Genomic DNA, 17,114 nt, shown 5'->3' on the forward strand with positions numbered 1-17,114 from the left:
AAAATTTAACTATTTGTTGCACACGTTGTTTGTTTTTAATTTAAAAAATTTAAATATCAATCCTTTTTTAATTAGCATGGAATCATAAGAAAGTATAAAAGTTGTAGGAACGATTTAAAACCCTCGAGGAAAGGAAGACTTTATATATCATGCCTAGGTTTAAAATTTTCTTTAATCATCGAATTTTCTCAAAAGATGTTTATACATACATAAGTTTGACAAATGTTATGAGCTATATGTCTGAGTCGACTACGCATTGTAATCTTCAGTATATACTTACTGAATGGGGTGGTGAAAGTCCGAATAGGTTCTTTACGGATATAAAGTACAAAAATAAGTAAATGATAATAAGATTATGATGCATATGATAGATTAATTTAGTAATGTATTTTTTCACACAATAAGCCGGCAAAAACATAGATCACACGACGGCTTAAAAACAACAAAACGGCGCCGGATCTAACCAAACTACTCGAAGTCTCGAACAAACCCTCATCACATGGACGTCTTCTTCTTCACCTCCGCCGCAGAATTTTCAACTATTTTAGCAAGTGACTGGAGATTGCATCGTACTATAACGTCCACAAAGTCGCATGTCTCTTCCTTCGTGTTCCCTTGAGGCACATCAACGACGTAGGACTCAACAACGACGGTCCCGGAGATCGGAGAAGGGTGAAGAGTCGTGACTGATCTGTAGTTAGATAATCTATGGTCGCCACCGACGACGCTGAAGCTGATGACGTGACGCTCATCATCAAGAATGTCAAGACGCTCGGTAGAGCTAGCGGCGGGTAGGCCGGAGACGACATGGACTTGACGTAGGCTACCAACGTTCCCACCGTCTCCGCCGATGACGCTGCAACTTTTAAGGAAGTGTTTGTATGCTTGCGGGTTGTCGAAGCGTCTGACGACGGACCATACGGTGGATATAGGAGCGGAGATCTCTTGGACTACGGCGGAGCAACACTGGTTAGGACCAACCTCGTGCGTGTGGAAACGAGCGGCAGTTGTGTCACGTGAGAGAGAAGGGAAACGTTTTTGAAAAGAAGCGACCATCATCGGAATCTGGACGGTGTCTCCGTTTGATACGGCGGAAGAAGGGCGGTGAACGGCTAGCATGTTGATATGAGATATGGTGACGGTCGATATTCTTGTTTTAATACAATCTTGATGGATCTTTGATATGGTTCTTTAGGGTTAAGACAAGATGGAGGATTCAAGAGGAAGGTGTTGAGGGGGAGAAGATGTGATGTGAGTATATAAAAAAGGAAGCAAAATCAACTTTACAGCGACTTGCTAAAAGTTGGGCTGTGCCCTATGGATTTGAGAGAGAGAGTTTTTAATGCAGAGTTCATGTGATGAGTGGTGATAACGTTAACAAAAATATAGCAAGTTGCTCTTCGTTAATTTACGGATATGCCCCTGGTTATTTGTTGACTTGACTGGTCGGTACGATATATAAATTGGGATAAATTGGCAAGTGACCATAATTCTCGTTTAGTGTATTATTAATAAATAATAATTTAATACACAGCATTTTAAAAGTCTTTACATATATCAATGAATTTATAGTTTTCTTACATTTTTACCACAAATCTGGACGAAATCATGCAATTTTTGAATTTTTGATACTTGTCTTGAAATTTTTGAATAGTTAAATCTAAATGGTGATACTGTATATCTAAATTCGTAAAAATTGAATTTGTTTTTGAATATAATAACCCTATAAATAACTAGTTTTTAAAAGTTATTTCGATTGAGTATTAATATATATTTTTAAACGTAAAGAGTTATAGATTAATTAACGTAAAGTTTACGGTTGAGTGTGAAAATATATCTATTTTAGTTTTGTTTTGTGTGGATATACAATAATTATACACAATGAACATTAAACTTTAGTACTCTGAATCATAATACCACGCTTCCAACACACATCTAGGTAGTTAAATGTAATATTTAATTATATCCGATTATCTTGATGAACGAGTAGATGGAACAAGTTTGTCTGATAAAATCCTTGCATCGCGTTGATTAACATATACACTATGCAATATACAAAGCATCCGTCTCTCTTCCATTTCACGTCACGAGAAAGATATGCGCTTTCAGATCCATTTCATATGTCATGTGAGGCACCAAATAGGGAGAGAGTTCGTCAAAGTGTGTTTGCTATTTGAAGATGATTGAGATGTGGCAAGAGCAACTTTTCAGTAATCATATCATATATGTCATATGGTTAATGTGACTATGATGTATCAGATTTTTTTTTTTACTTCGTGCATAAGCATAAGACCATCTAGTCCATCCCTATTTTTATGTTAATATTTTTTCCTAAAATAGAGAAATCATACTATAGAGGTGGATTTACTCAAATGTATGTTCTTATAATAAAATTCCTCTATTTATGAAAATATACATAATTGTTATTTTTATCTCTAAATATAGAGACAAAAAACAAGATTTTTCTATATTTTTCTCTAAAATATAGTAACTATATTATATAGACATACATCGGAGATACTCCAGAGAACTGATGCAATTAAGTACGAGAGGTCCACCTTCAATCCCAGATCATTTCACCAAGAACTGAGGCTAACACACTTTTTTGTAACACAATTTTTTTTGAAACACTATTGAGGCTACTAACACACAATAACTAAAAGCAATAATGTAAATACTTTTTTTTTTTAAACCCTTGTAAACTTTATATATGTGAAATCATAATACTGAGATTTTATACAAAACATTCCAAAGAACACGGCAAGAAAATGAGCTTGCCTAAGAAAAAAATGGACTCCTTGAAACGTGATAAAGGCGCTTTTATAACTTTTTGTGGTCAAGTTGACCTTAAGGGTCTTTGACTATTTCTTTCCTTAAATACAAAACATTTTAAAGAACACGGCAAGATAAGGGGGAAACTCTTGTCGTTTCATGAATTAAACAGTGAACGTTGTGCTGTTTTAGCTGTTCCGTGGTACAAATAGTCTTCTTCGTACGCGTCAAAGTAGAACGCCAAAGCAAGCCACCATCTTCTCTATCTCGCTGGGCGGATTATTACAGAAGAGAGATGGATCAGATACTGAACAAGGTGGGCTCTTATTGTTTAGGACAAAAGGCAAACAAAGAGTTCAATTCCGTCGGTGACGACTTTAATGTATCCTTCCCTTTCCCTATCTCTTTCTTTGCTTTTAATAGTTTCAGTTTATTATTACATAATCGAAAACTCTGTTGTGTGTTTAATTGAAAGTTCACTGCTTTATCGTTACTCGTACCTTAACTGAAAACCCTTGTAGAAGATACTAGAGATAGAAGAAGATTGGTTATATATATGTTTACACTTGGTCCTGAATCCCATTTAGCACTTGTTGTTACAGTTTTGTACTTATGGGTAACATATCTTGAATAAAGTTTATTACTTTTGGTCTCTATTTCTCGAAGAACACAAAAGTGTCCTGAGATTGATGATTCTTTCTTGCAGTCATTGTCTAGCAGTATTGAAGGAGGTACCAAGTGGTTGGTCAACAAACTCAAAGGTTTGTTTTTTTTCAACTTCTTCCAGTTCAGATATGTTGAACACAGTATCTAGTTCAGAACTGAGTACTATCATGTGACTCTCCTTCACTTCTTGTAGTATATGTCAAATTAGCATTGCTTATAAATTGGTTATTAACAATTTATCTTGTTCTGAAATAGGAAAAATGCAGAAGCCATTACCTGAGCTGCTAAAGGAATTTGGTTTACCTGTTGGGATCTTTCCACAGGACGCCACAAACTACGAGTTCAACGAAGAGACGGGCAAGTTGACTGTCTTCATCCCTGAGACCTGCGAGGTTGGGTACAGGGATTCATCGGTCCTGCGGTTTTCGACAACGGTGACGGGTTACCTGGAGAAAGGGAAGCTAGCTGAAGTGGAAGGCTTGAAAACAAAGTTGATGATTTGGGTGAAAGTGACTTGTATCTCAGCAGACCCATCAAAGGTGTATTTCACGGCAGGGATGAAGAAAAGCAGGAGCAGAGATGCTTATGAGGTTATACGGTCTGGTTTTAGTGTTGATAAATTCTAACTTATGGTACCAATTAATAATAAAACGAGTGTTACCAAGTTAGTTTTTGTATGTATGCTTTTAGCACTTTGTGTTAAACAACACCTGATGAAGCAAACCTTTTACTTATTAATGTGTAAGAATGTTGGTACTTGAATTGTGTTGCAGTAAGCAGAGATCAAGCACAAATATTTTACTTTAGATCGCTCATGGTACATTTTAACAAAACATATAACAAGTAGAGAAACAAATAGGTACTCTGAGTAAAGGTAAGCTGTTGGTCATGGAGTAGTATGAAAGAAGTAATTGGAAGCTACATAAGTTTTAGTAGAATTTAAAATATCCCCAAGTGATAATAAACAAAATTTAGACGGTAATTGAACGCTTTATAGGGTGTTGTTATTGATTAGACGAGTGTCAAAACTGTTTTTTTTTAAATCGTTGAGTTTAAGTTTGATTTGCTGATTATTAGACTAAATTAGAGCACTGGATAGTATCATAAAGGTCCAATATAGACTCACTGATACCAACAGCAAGTCAATTAAACAAAGGCCTGCAAGTCTGAGAATAAGGAACTCAATAGCAAGATGCAAAAAACAAAAACAGAACATAAGTTTTCTGAAACAGAGGAAAGACACAGTTTTAAGCAGCTTGTTGAGCAGAGAGCCTCTTCCTAGCTTCCTCAATGATGGTAAGCTTAATACCTTTACCCTTTGGAAGAGACACCCATGGCTTTGTTCCTTTCCCAAGCGTGAACACATTCCCTAACCTCGTGAGTCGTGGCAAACTCATGTCCAGTAGAGTCTTGAATATGGAAGGTCTCGAAGCTTCTTAGCTGGATGTCTTGCATGCATTGTCTATGAAAAAGCTTGATTTTCAAACTACTTTAGTTTTCGTTTGTCCTTAAAATCATCATTTATTTCTTTTTAACAAAAGCAAAATATTGTTGTAATTTTAAATGTCTTTTTTTTATATAGTAGTAGCTAATTTCTTACATAATTTAATACTATTTAAAATTTTATTTTATAAAAAAAAAAAAGCATTGGACAGATTACGTAAAAATCTAGAACTAGTCCCTTGTAAGTTTGTAACATATGAAACCAATATCTTTTTAAAGAAATAAAAAACGTTAACAAAAACAATATACGGTTTAGACCGGTTCAGTATATGAACACGAGCCAACAGAAGTTGAAAATTTTGCAATATTTGGGTCGTCGGATCAAAACATATTGTAGGCTAACCGTTGAAATAACGGCCATATAATTACCCGCCACACAAAATAGGAATGTTTACTTGACAGATAGTGATGGTGTTTATGTCTCCGTTACTATGGTGTCTGGATTCGTGTTTGGTTTGTCAGTCTAGGGTTTATAACAGATACTTCCACATGGATCGTGCTGCTTGCAAAGTGTGATAACAATTCAAAGCAAAAGTTGGTGGAACCAAGTGCACACCACTTGTCTGATGAATTTGTCTCTGTGAACAACTTTAGAACCGTCTTTCATTTTCTTATAGGAAAGTAAATGTTTCGTGCTCTTAAGCTTAATCATTGTGGCTTGCAAAGGCTAATGATAAGTTTCACACTGACTTTTATTGTGGCTCTTTAGCTTCCAGACAAGTTACTCCTCTTTGATTTGTTTAGTCTCTCCATCAATAAAAACATTAGTGATCACTCTTACGGCTTTAGTCTTTGATTCCTGATCTTCCTTGTAACTTCCTAATCCGTGTTTTATGCAAATTCTTCAAGAGAATAATATTTTACTGAAAAAATAGAGTTTGTCTAATATTTTAAGACCTAGGAGACCGTGTTTACCTCACTCTCTTCCGCCCTAGTTCGTTTCTCTCCCAAGGCCAAGACCGTCTCTGCTGCCAACGACGAGCTCGCCAAGTGGTATGGTATGTGTCTTCTGCTTCTCTTTCTAAAAACATATTGTTTTTTTTTTGCCTCTTCTTATTCCATCAATACATCAATCTTCTTGTGAATTGTATCTGCACAGGTCCTGACAGGAGAATCTTCTTGCCGGATGGTCTTTTGGACAGATCAGAAATCCCAGAGTACTTGAACGGTGAAGTTGCTGGAGAGTAAGACACTTCTTCTTCATGTCTCTATATGTATAGCTTACTTTGTCTTTAGTGTTTAAGGCTTTATTGGTCTGAATTGCAGCTATGGTTATGACCCATTTGGACTTGGCAAGAAGCCTGAGAACTTCGCCAAGTAAGCAGATTCTCTTCTCTAATCCTGTTTATTGTATTTTATTTTTTTGAACATCCCTGTTTTTTGGTCTCTGTCTTTCAAAATATGAACAATGTCACTGAGATTGGTTTTGTAATGAATGTGGTTGTTCAGATACCAAGCCTTTGAACTTATCCACGCGAGATGGGCTATGTTGGGAGCAGCTGGTTGCATCATCCCTGAAGCCTTAAACAAATATGGCGCTAACTGTGGCCCTGAAGCTGTCTGGTTTAAGGTTTGTTTTGGTTACTTCAATTTATCTACATTCTATATAGCCTAGGAAGAATATGTGATGTGATGGGATCTTATTGGAATATATCTGCAGACTGGTGCTCTGCTTCTTGATGGAAACACATTGAGCTACTTTGGCAAGAACATCCCAATCAACCTTGTTCTCGCTGTAGTTGCTGAGGTTGTTCTCCTTGGTGGAGCTGAGTACTACCGAATCACCAACGGCTTGGTACATTTCTTTAGATTTTTGCTATTACATATTTTGCCGTTCCGCATGCGTGAAAAGACTGAAATTTGGAAATGCAAAAAACTTGGGCAGGACTTCGAAGACAAGCTTCACCCAGGAGGCCCATTTGACCCTTTGGGACTTGCTAAAGACCCTGAACAAGGAGCTCTTCTCAAGGTTAAAGAGATCAAGAACGGGAGATTGGCCATGTTTTCCATGTTCGCTTTCTTCATCCAAGCTTATGTTACCGGAGAAGGTCCTGTTGAGAACCTTTCAAAGCATCTAAGTGATCCTTTCGGAAACAATTTGCTTACCGTCATCGCTGGTACTGCTGAGAGAGCTCCCACTCTCTAAGACATTTCCATTTTAAGGAGCTTCGAAGATGCTTTGTACACTTTGTTTGATGAAATTTCTGTGAAAAAAAAAAAAAAAAAGGAGACCGTGTTTTCGGTCAGACAAAAAAAAATAGTTCAAAAAGACTTAGACTAATTGATTTCTTTTTGCTAATTTAAACGGTGTGTGTAGCAGGTGAAACCAGCTTCAGGTTTCTTGTTTTGGAACACTCTTTCTAACTATGGGAGGATTTTTCTCTGTTCCATTGTCAGGTGATCAAGTATCGAAAGATGTTTCTCAAGTTTCATGCTTCAAACCGAGTTACATTAATAGTCTCCAGGAGAATCTCGCAGCTATGCAGAGAGACATGGAAGAGCTCAAGGCAAGACAAACTGATGTGTTGAGAAGGGTCGAGAGCGAAGAGGAAACCAGAAGTATGCAACGGACTGCACAAGTCATGGTATGGTTTAAACACGTTGATAACATCAGTAGGAAAGTCAGTTATCTGCTTACCAATAGAACTGCCGAACTTCAAAAGCTGTCTCGTAGTGGGTTATGTTCCAAGAACTTAAGATCCAACTGTGTCTTTGATGTTGAAGAAGCTCAACGATCTCAAATCTGAAAGTATTACTAAAACGGCTACAAAGGGGAACGTTACTCTGGACGCTAGCGCTATAGAGGAGCTGCAACACTTGAAACGACTAGAAAGCTTAAAGATAGACATAGACATCTCCTCAGGTTCCGCTTTGAAGAAACTGTTTAGCGCTCTTGGCATCGAAGAGTTATGTATTAGAGATCTTCAGAGAGACGAAGCACATCTAGTTTTGCCGACAACGATGGAGCAGCTCCGTAAAATCGTCATAAAGAGCTGTGGCATAGTGGAGATTGAGATTGGGAGGGAATCATACGACACGTTTCTGATTCTCGAGCGTGACTATAACTGGCTGCGGTGGACTCAAGGATCTGACGTGGCTCCTGTTTGTTCCAAAACTTGCTCACCTTAAGCTTCAGCGTTTAGACGAGGTGGAAGAGATCATAAGCGAGAGTAACAAACTATAACAGAGTAACAAACTTAGAACTGCCTCTTAACATTACTGAATCATGTACATGGGTATTTATACAAGTATATAGAGAGTATGTATACGTGGTATATGTACAATGACTATACTATCCTAATACACCCCCCTCAAGCCTTTACACTCAGAGTGTCAGTAGGAGAGAAAAGGCTTGAAACAGACAGGTTGAGTATAGAATGAAAAGGACCCGGATGTAAGGCTTTAGTCAAAATGTCAGCATGTTGCAACGAACTGGAGACATGATGAAGTGTGATGAACCCGCGCTTAACCTGGTCACGAACAGTATGATAGTCCACTTCGATATGTTTGGTACGTTCATTAAACACCGGGTTAGTCGCAATATGCATCGCAGACTTGTTATCACAAAAGAGTTTAGCCCTTTGTGTAACTGTGACATGAAGATCATTAAGAAGCTGCTGCAACCATAACAATTCACACGTCGTTAAAGCCATACTCCGGTACTCAGCCTCAGTGCTACTACGGCTCACAATATGCTGTTTCTTCGACTTCCAACTAATCAATGAATGACCAAGATAGATGCAGAAACCAGTGACATATCATCGAGTATCAGGACACGTAGCCCAGCCAGCATCGGTTAAAGCGTTAAGACACAAATCAGAATCAGCAGGATAAAAGAGACCCTGGCCTGGATTCGATTTGAGATAACGCAAAACATGATGTGTAGCATGGAGATGAACAACTGTTGGAGCCGAAAGAAACTGACTGAGACGATGAACAGCAAATGTGATATTCGGACGTGTGATCGTAAGATAGAGTAAACGACCAATCAGCTCTCGGTATGAAGTGATATTAGGTAACAAAGTACCAGTCTTTGAGCTGAGAGACACATTCGGATCCAGAGGGACAGAACAAGGCTTGGAGGCCAAGAAACCAGTATCAGCGAGCAAATCAAGAGTATACTTGCGTTGTAAAACCGAGATACCAGTTGAGTTCCTTGCAATTTCCAATCCCAAGAAACGCGCCTGTCCCAAGTCTTTAATCTTGAAAGCCTGATGAAGGACTTGTTTCAAAGCAACAACAGCAGCATCATCATTGCTGGCAATCAAGACATCGTCAACATAGACCAAAAGAGCCGTGAAACTGGGACCATCAGCTTTCACAAAGAGAGAGTTATCTCCAGGAGACTGAAGAAAACCATGTTTGAGAAGCACTGAAGAGAAACAAGAGTACCACTGGCGTGAAGCTTGCTTGAGGCCATAGATCGATTTATTCAATCGACAAACTGGATTTGGAGGCAACACTTCATCAGGGCCAGGTGTGTAACCTAAAGGCAAATGCATATAGATTTCCTCATCAAGATCGCTATGCAAAAACGCATTAGTCACGTCCATCTGAGACAATGACCATCCCTGTTTAGCCGCAAGAGCCAAAAGAAGTTTCACACTTGTCATCTTAGCAACAGGAGAGAAGGTATCAGTGAAATCAACTCCTTCTTGTTGAGTAAACCCCTGAGCAACCAGACGACTTTTAGGTCTCTCAATCGTGCCATCGGCATTATACTTCAATGTAAACAACCATCGACAACCAACGATATTCTTCCCTTGCGGTAGGCTAACCACAGTCCATGTGTTGTTCAACTTCATACCGTCAAACTCTACATTCACAGCCTTCCTCCAAACATCAGATTGCATGGCCTGCTGAAACGTGGATGGTACTTGTTCCAAAGAAGCATTAAGAACAGCAAACTGATAGTGGGGTTGTAACTGAGAGTATGAAAGGACGGAAGATAAAGGATATAAGGGCGTGGAAGTTTTTGAACAAGAAGAAGAAGGCGAGTGAGAGGAAGTAAAAGGGTCGGAAATCGATGATAAAGGAACAAAAGAACAAGATATTTGGTTGAGATGATAATCAGCAAGATAGCTAGGAGCTTTACCTGCACGCTTTGACCGAACTGGAGGCACTACTTGACATGTATCTGGAACAACAGTCACAACTGGAATAGATGTGGCACTAGGTATAGATGTTGAAAGTGATGCAGGAATCATAGTAGGCAAAGAATCAGGTATGTCAAGAGCAACAGGAACAGGTAAAGGAAGAATAGACTTGGAAAACAAAGAATCAACAGATTTTTGTTCAGATTTTTCTTTAAAAGGGAATGTATTTTCATGGAAAATCACATTACGTGTAATAGACACAACATTAGTATCAAGATCAAGTACTCGATAACCTTTGTAACCAGACGCATAACCAATGAATACACAAGTAGAAGCACGAGGTGAAAATTTGTTACGATCTTTAAGAAGAGTAGAAACGTAACACAAGCATCCAAAAGAGCGTAAAGCAGAGTAATCAGGTTTCTTTTTAACGAGTAACTCATATGGACTAACATTTTTAAGCAAAGGTGAAGGCATACGACTGATAAGAAACACAGCAGTTTGAATGCATTCACTCCAGTAAGCTAATGGTAGATTCGACTGAAACAATAAGGCACGAGCAACATTGAGAAGATGTTGGTGTTTGCGTTCTACAACCGAGTTCTGTTGCGGTGTGTATGCACACGAAAACTGATGATGAATTCCATATTGTCGAATCAGTTCAGGAAAACGCAACTCAGGAGCATTGTCAGAACGAATTGATTTCAAAGTAGTTTTATATTGATTTTGAATGAGAGTAATGAACGCAGGAAAAGCCACAGAAACATCACTCTTATTACGCAACATGTAAACCCAAGTAACTCGAGTACAGTCATCAACAAGCGTTAGAAAATAACGAAATCCTTCAATTGATTCAACAGAGAACGGTCCCCAAACGTCAATATGAACAAGATCAAAAGGAGAACTAGCCAAATTATTATGAGAAACAAATGGTAGACGTCTTTGTTTAGCAAGAGGACAAATAGAACAAGGAATTGATTCAGAAACAGACTTAGACAAGTGTAAAGACTCTGACAAAAGATGCAATCTTGATGGTGAAGGATGACCTAAACGATGATGCCAAATGTCTTCAGTTACTGTCACAGAACCACAAAAGGCAAGAGAAGTAGGCACACCATTGTCCAAAACATAAGGATTGTGTTGCAGAGAAGCTCTACCAATCATCAAGTCCTGAGTATGGTCCTGAATATAACACGCATCAGGAAAGAAGTGACCAGAGAAGTTATCATGTTTAAGAAGACTACTAACACTCAGAAGATTGAATCTAAACGAAGGAACATACAAGACATCACGAAGGACTAATGCATCAGATATAGTTATTGTACCAACATGAGAGATATGTTCCCTAGTGCCATTAGGTAGTGTGACTGTTATACCAGACACTGGAGAAGTAGTACTAAACAATGTAAAGTCAAAGCATGTGTAGTCGCACCACTATCAATGATCCAAGTTTGGGGTGAAATTTTCTGAGCAAGAGTATGAAGAGCGTGATGATGAAAAGTAAGAACACCATGTTCAAAACGTAGATTTGAAGAAGGAAAAGGAACAGTACCACAAGATGATTCAGCAGACACAATGCCATCCTCTGTTATGGAAACATTCGCAGATGTAAAGTTAACAGCAGGAGCATTGAAAGTAGCATGAGACTGTAGTTGCTGAAGCAGATGAGTCACCTGTTCATTGCTAAATTGACTGAGATCCAACGAAGAACCACACTCAACATTAGCAACAGCATTGGTCTTCATAGGAGCTCTATTCAACTGTCCTTGAGAAGTGTGACCAGAGGAACGTTGAGACGCATTGTTGCTGCTGTTAAACAAACGATGACCAGGAGGATATCCATGGAATTTGTAGCATTTCTGAACAATGTGACCAACCATTCCACAATGAGTACACACTGGACGTTGCCTCGGCTTGTAAGCCACCGCATATGCCAAATTATCTTGAGGAAAGTTCTGTGTAGCATCTGAAGAAGTCGAATTTTGGAAGACGGGATGATCAATTTTGGTAGGAGCTTTGATCATCTTCTGTCTCTCATCCTGCGCTACCATGTTAAAGACTTCCTCCATAGATGGTATCGGTTTGAGCATCAAGATATGACGACGAGTTGAGTCATAAGCTTCATTCAAGCCCATCAAGAACTTAGTAACACGGCTTCTTTGTTGAAGATGCTCCCAAGATGCAGCTGCATTGCACTCACACTTCCCACAAGTGCAAATAGGGAGATCAACAAAGTTCTGATGCTCTTCCCACAATGTCACCAAATCAGTGTAATAGGTACTAATATCCAGAGATCCTTGTTGTAAAGCGCTGAGATGTTGTTCAATCTCAAAGATTCGAGGAGTGTCATCCTGTTTGAATCGAGTCAATAGATTCTTCCAAATCTTCTCAGCAGAAGACATAAACAACAAGCTTTGACCAATCTTCTTCGATACAGAATTCATTAGCCAAGTGGAAACCATATCATTGCATCTTGACCAAGCTCCAAATTCTCTATGATCAGAAGAAGGTTTAGGGATTGTACCATCGATAAAGCCGAGTTTGTTTCTGACGTTCAACGCCATACGAACAGATCGGCGCCATGAGTGAAAATCAGCTCCAGAAGAAAGACGATCTGTAACGAGAATCAATCCAGCATGATCGGAGTTGTGAAGATAGTACGGATTCTCATAGTGATCTTTCGGTAAAGAGGAAGACGAGCGAGATGGCGAACGAGACATGGCGATGAAGATCGAAGATCGATTAGATCAAAAATGGACGAAAAAAGGGGAAAAGGATGATGAAAGAGATGATGTAAAGAGTATCGAGAATCAATGAAAGCAAGGAAGAGACAGAGTCAATGATCAAGCAACGAATCGGAACGCTCATGAGTACTGAGTCAACTCGCGAGGTCGAAGATCATCGAAAATGGCGGAAGAAAAGTATGTGCTCTGATACCATAACAAACTATAACAGAGTAACAAACTTAAAACTGCGTCTTAACATTAATGAATCATGTACATGGGTATTTATACAAGTATATAGAGAGTATGTATACGTGGTATATGTACAATGACTATACTATCCTAATAGAGAGGAAAACGGCAGGTGAGCAAAGCGCGGGAGGGACAAAGAGTCCGTTTGATAAACTTGAAAGGCTTTGAGTTGAGTAACTTACCGATGCTGAAGAGCATATACAAGAGACATCTGCGATTCCCTTGTCTAATAAAGATTGGTGTAGAAAGCTTCCACTTAGTTCTGGGAGTTGCGTTGGTGGTGATGAACTTGTCATCAGTTACAGTGATGATCAATGGTTCAGTGGGAAGATAAAGCCACTGAAGAACGTTTCTTGCTCTGCTGTGAAAAGGTACTTAACTTTTCCATAACTAGCAAAGTTCTTTAGTCTTCTTTTTTTTTTGGTATCCTCAGACTAAAAGTTTGTGGTCTTCTTTGCTTGTGTTAGGTCATCATGCCCTACTAGCCAAGAGACCTGTGAAGCAAGGCGGTGCAAGTGTTCTTTAGTATCCCTTTTGCTTACTCTGTCGATTGCTGAGACTTCTCAAAATGTAAGTGTTTGTATTGTGGAGACTTGATTGTAATGTTTTTTGATAAGAAATCGCTAGAAGATAATTAAGCGCTTTAGAACACTGAATGATACCTTAAAGGTCCAATATAAAATAGGCCATAGACTCACTGATACCAATATAAAGTCAGTAAAACAAAGGCCTACAAGTCTAAGACTAAACAGAGGAAAGACAGTTTTAAGCAGCTTGTTGAGTAGAGAGCCTCTTCCTAGCTTCTTCAATAATGGTAAGCTTAATACCTTTACCCTTCGGAAGAGAAGCCCACGGCTTAGTTCCTTTCCCAAGCGTGAACACATTCCCTAACCTCGTGGCAAACTCATGTCCAGTAGAGTCTTGAATATGGATGGTCTCGAAGCTTCCTTTATGTTTCTCACGGTTCTTGATCACACCAACACGCCCTCGGTTTCTTCCTCCAGTCACCATCACAACGTTCCCAACATCAAACTTGATAAACTCCACAATCTTGTTCTCCTCGAGGTCTAGCTTGATGGTGTCGTTGGGTTTGATGAGCGGGTCAGGGTAACGGAATATGCCTTTGCATCAAGATTGAAATCACCTCACGGTAAGTGAGAGCATACTTCAATCTGTTACGGATGATAAGAACAAGGGGAAGACACTCTCTCGACTTGTGTGGTCCAGAAGATGGCTTGGGGGCAAAGGCACCACCAAGTTTGTCAAGCATCCAATGCTTGGGGGCATTAAGCCTCTTGAGATGTTTCTTCATTCCCCTTGCCTGCAAATAAACGTTTAGTGAAAACCCATTTGAAATGTATCTTCATTAAAGCTTAAAGTCTCGTTCTTTCACACAAAGCTTTGCCATTTAAGCAGAATTCAAGATGTTAAGACATAGAACAGAGGATAACAGAGTATAAGCTACTACGAAGACATGAAAATAATAACTTGATGATTACTATGACGGGAAAAAGGTCTTTTTCAACCCAAACAATTTCAGGCGTGCCAAATACAACCCGAACAAATTATCAGTGCTAAATACTACTTCAACTCAATTATAATTCAAAAATACTCTTTTTAAAACATGTAATAGAAGTAAGTCGGACATAGTTTTTTTATTAATATGCTCATTATAGGATTCGAACAGATGCATTGATACACTTTAAAAAATACACTCTAACCACTGGACTAAAGTAAAATTTTGATATATAATTACAAAAATGTACTCTTCGTTTACATGTACAGTGTGGCCGGAGTTGGTGAACAGAGGTAGCAGCTGCAAATACTGAAGCAAGCTGAGAGCTTGACTTCTTGAATGACATGACCTTGAGAACTTCTCAAGTTATGATTTCCATGCCTTTGTTCAAAATAAAATATAACTAATAGTGTAATTTTTTCTTACTTTTTTTTAGTTAGTGGCCACGATCAAAAATTTCCAAAGAATTTTTTTTTGTATCTAAAGAACTGCGATTGTAATGTAATATTTTTATCCATTACTATATTCCTAACTTTCTTTACCTTTTTTTCTTATGATAAGTCTAATCTTCTTTGCTATAAAGAGATAGACATTACAAAAGGATAGAATCACAGAAGGCCTAAACAAGGGTTTCATTTAGTTTTAAAGAAAGTGGTAAGTACAATAACAATTTTCAACCTAATGTACAGTCACAAAATTTTCATCATGATTTTGTAATATGTCACGTTGTACTTAATTATGTTCTACACCGTGTCACTCACTTCTCTATAATTTTAACTTAGCTTTTAAGTATTTTTGGCTTGACTCCATTTTCCTAAATATTGGTTTACTAATTCTTGGATAACATTACTCTACCAATACACAAAAATTTAGCCTCCAACATTTTAACCTCTGGTATCGATCTGACAATCTTTAATTTCTCGGAATAAAATTAGGATTATACTGAAGTTTAGAGACCACAGAAGAGAAATATGTTTTCAAATATAAAATACTTTTAATATTGCAGACAAGCGAATCTGGTGGTCGACAATCGTTGGTAGGAATACATACACAATACAAATAAATATCCAGATAGTCCAAAAAAAATCTAATTTGAAAGTCGAAAATAAAGAATATTTATACAAGTTTTTCAAATATGAATTAATTCATTCATTGTTAGAATTTTAATTTCTCTTATTAATAAAAGAAAAAAACTAATTAATAAACCTAGAATCTTATCAATGGTCTAATATGAGTTCTGAAGGAAACATGAACAAATCATGAGTTTTGTTACATACTTACATCAGATGGTGCGTCCTCCTTATACAAGGAACAAAACACAATGTAATATTGTTTAGAAAAATCATAGAAACCAACATATATAATGAGGTTCTCAGATATCCAAAACCTGAAAGTTAAAAAACATAATAGTGAACCTCAGCTATTATATGGTATTATAATATTACAATACTTCCTTTTGGTTTTCACCATATTATAATACTTCCATATTATATACAGTCTGAATTTTTAATGAGATTTTGGAGCTTTTTCTTGGACACCAGTTCTATTTATATTTCCACTCATATTTATTAATTGAAATATTGAAATATAAAACTACATACACGTTTTTAAAAGTGAGAGATGTATCATGAATATTTTTTTTTCAAAAATAAAGATATTGTGGGTTTTTACTAACAAAAATATATATTTACAAACATGTTTAAATGATTTGAAAACACATAATCTCAATTACCTAAATTATTTTAAATATTTATCTTAGTTTATTATGGAAAATGAAATTACTTACAGTAAATTTACACAGTTACATAAAATAATTTACGTGATTGAGATTATGTGTTTTCAAATCATTTAAACATGTTTGTAAATTATGTATAAAATATACCATATTATAAATGGAGGTATATCAACATTAAAATAAAACAATTATATTTTCGTGAACTTTTATAGTAAAATAAGTATATAATTTGCAAATAGATGCAATACCTACCACTACAATAAATCATGAACACATTAGTTTTTATGATATAATTTTTTTTTGTATCAACATAAATATAGAAAAAAAATAAAAAAGAAAACTTACATTCTCACTACAAGAAAACAGCAAGGATTCTGAGGGAAAAAAATCGTCGGAATTTCGTCGGAATATCGTTATTCCGACGACATACCGACGAAACAAGTCGTCGGAAATAATTCCTCGGAATTTCTTCTTTCCTCGGAAATCCCTCGGAATTTTCCGACGGAATTCCGAGGAAACAATCTTCCGAGGAAATTCCGAGGATCACTAGTTTGTCGGAAATGTCCTCGGAATATACCGAGGGAGAACTTCGTCGGGATATTTCCTCGGACGTTCATCGATCGATGCGTTTTTGGACATATATGCATCGATCGATAGGAATATACCGACGGACATATTCCTCGGAATATTCTGAGGGACATTTCCCTCGGTATATTCCGAGGAACCGGTTCCTCGGTATATTCCGAACGTTTTTTTGTAAACAGATCGATCGATGGATTTATGCCCAAAAACGCATCGATCGATCGAGTAAAAAATATAATTAATTTCCTCGGAATGTAAAAAATATTAAT

At 37.5% G+C, this 17,114-nt stretch overlaps 4 protein-coding genes and 1 pseudogene across 4 annotated transcripts; 3 read left to right on the forward strand and 2 right to left on the reverse strand.

Moving 5' to 3' along the window:
- Nucleotides 1–296: 296 nt before the first annotated feature.
- LOC106342302 (abscisic acid receptor PYL4) lies at nucleotides 297–1,337 on the reverse strand. Its single transcript, XM_013781184.1, has one exon. The coding sequence runs from the start codon at nucleotides 1,117–1,119 to the stop codon at nucleotides 496–498; it is 624 nt and encodes a 207-aa protein (XP_013636638.1). The 5' UTR covers nucleotides 1,120–1,337; the 3' UTR covers nucleotides 297–495.
- A 1,630-nt stretch (nucleotides 1,338–2,967) lies between these two features.
- On the forward strand, nucleotides 2,968–4,200 carry LOC106342303 (uncharacterized protein At5g01610-like). The gene is made up of 3 exons (XM_013781185.1): nucleotides 2,968–3,154; nucleotides 3,479–3,533; nucleotides 3,694–4,200. Exons 1-3 carry the CDS (start codon nucleotides 3,068–3,070, stop codon nucleotides 4,062–4,064), a joined length of 513 nt encoding a protein of 170 aa, XP_013636639.1. The 5' UTR covers nucleotides 2,968–3,067; the 3' UTR covers nucleotides 4,065–4,200.
- Nucleotides 4,201–4,731: 531 nt separating this feature from the next.
- On the forward strand, nucleotides 4,732–7,145 carry LOC106337944 (chlorophyll a-b binding protein CP26, chloroplastic-like). Its single transcript, XM_013777038.1, has 7 exons — nucleotides 4,732–4,815; nucleotides 5,843–5,939; nucleotides 6,041–6,125; nucleotides 6,208–6,258; nucleotides 6,391–6,511; nucleotides 6,602–6,736; nucleotides 6,827–7,145. The coding sequence occupies exons 1-7, from the start codon at nucleotides 4,732–4,734 to the stop codon at nucleotides 7,085–7,087; spliced, it is 834 nt and encodes a 277-aa protein (XP_013632492.1). The 3' UTR covers nucleotides 7,088–7,145.
- Nucleotide 7,146: 1 nt separating this feature from the next.
- On the forward strand, nucleotides 7,147–8,208 carry LOC106342300. The gene is made up of 2 exons (XM_013781183.1): nucleotides 7,147–7,526; nucleotides 7,666–8,208. The coding sequence occupies exons 1-2, from the start codon at nucleotides 7,308–7,310 to the stop codon at nucleotides 8,068–8,070; spliced, it is 624 nt and encodes a 207-aa protein (XP_013636637.1). The 5' UTR covers nucleotides 7,147–7,307; the 3' UTR covers nucleotides 8,071–8,208.
- A 5,569-nt stretch (nucleotides 8,209–13,777) lies between these two features.
- Nucleotides 13,778–14,420, reverse strand: LOC106337945 (annotated as a pseudogene).
- Nucleotides 14,421–17,114: the final 2,694 nt, after the last annotated feature.

Source organism: Brassica oleracea, chromosome C4 (assembly GCF_000695525.1).
Source record: "Brassica oleracea var. oleracea cultivar TO1000 chromosome C4, BOL, whole genome shotgun sequence".
In the NCBI taxonomy this organism is placed as follows: domain Eukaryota; kingdom Viridiplantae; phylum Streptophyta; class Magnoliopsida; order Brassicales; family Brassicaceae; genus Brassica; species Brassica oleracea.

Coding starts and splice junctions, on each gene's coding strand:
- LOC106342302 (XM_013781184.1), bottom strand. CDS start 1,119: ATGCTAGCCGTTCACCGCCCTTCTTCCGCCGTATCAAACGGAGACACC.
- LOC106342303 (XM_013781185.1), top strand. CDS start 3,068: ATGGATCAGATACTGAACAAGGTGGGCTCTTATTGTTTAGGACAAAAG. Junction 3,155..3,478: donor CCGTCGGTGACGACTTTAAT/GTATCCTTCCCT, acceptor TCTTTCTTGCAG/TCATTGTCTAGCAGTATTGA. Junction 3,534..3,693: donor GTTGGTCAACAAACTCAAAG/GTTTGTTTTTTT, acceptor GTTCTGAAATAG/GAAAAATGCAGAAGCCATTA.
- LOC106337944 (XM_013777038.1), top strand. CDS start 4,732: ATGGTAAGCTTAATACCTTTACCCTTTGGAAGAGACACCCATGGCTTT. Junction 5,940..6,040: donor CGAGCTCGCCAAGTGGTATG/GTATGTGTCTTC, acceptor GTATCTGCACAG/GTCCTGACAGGAGAATCTTC. Junction 6,259..6,390: donor AAGCCTGAGAACTTCGCCAA/GTAAGCAGATTC, acceptor GTGGTTGTTCAG/ATACCAAGCCTTTGAACTTA.
- LOC106342300 (XM_013781183.1), top strand. CDS start 7,308: ATGGGAGGATTTTTCTCTGTTCCATTGTCAGGTGATCAAGTATCGAAA. Junction 7,527..7,665: donor AACGGACTGCACAAGTCATG/GTATGGTTTAAA, acceptor TTGATGTTGAAG/AAGCTCAACGATCTCAAATC.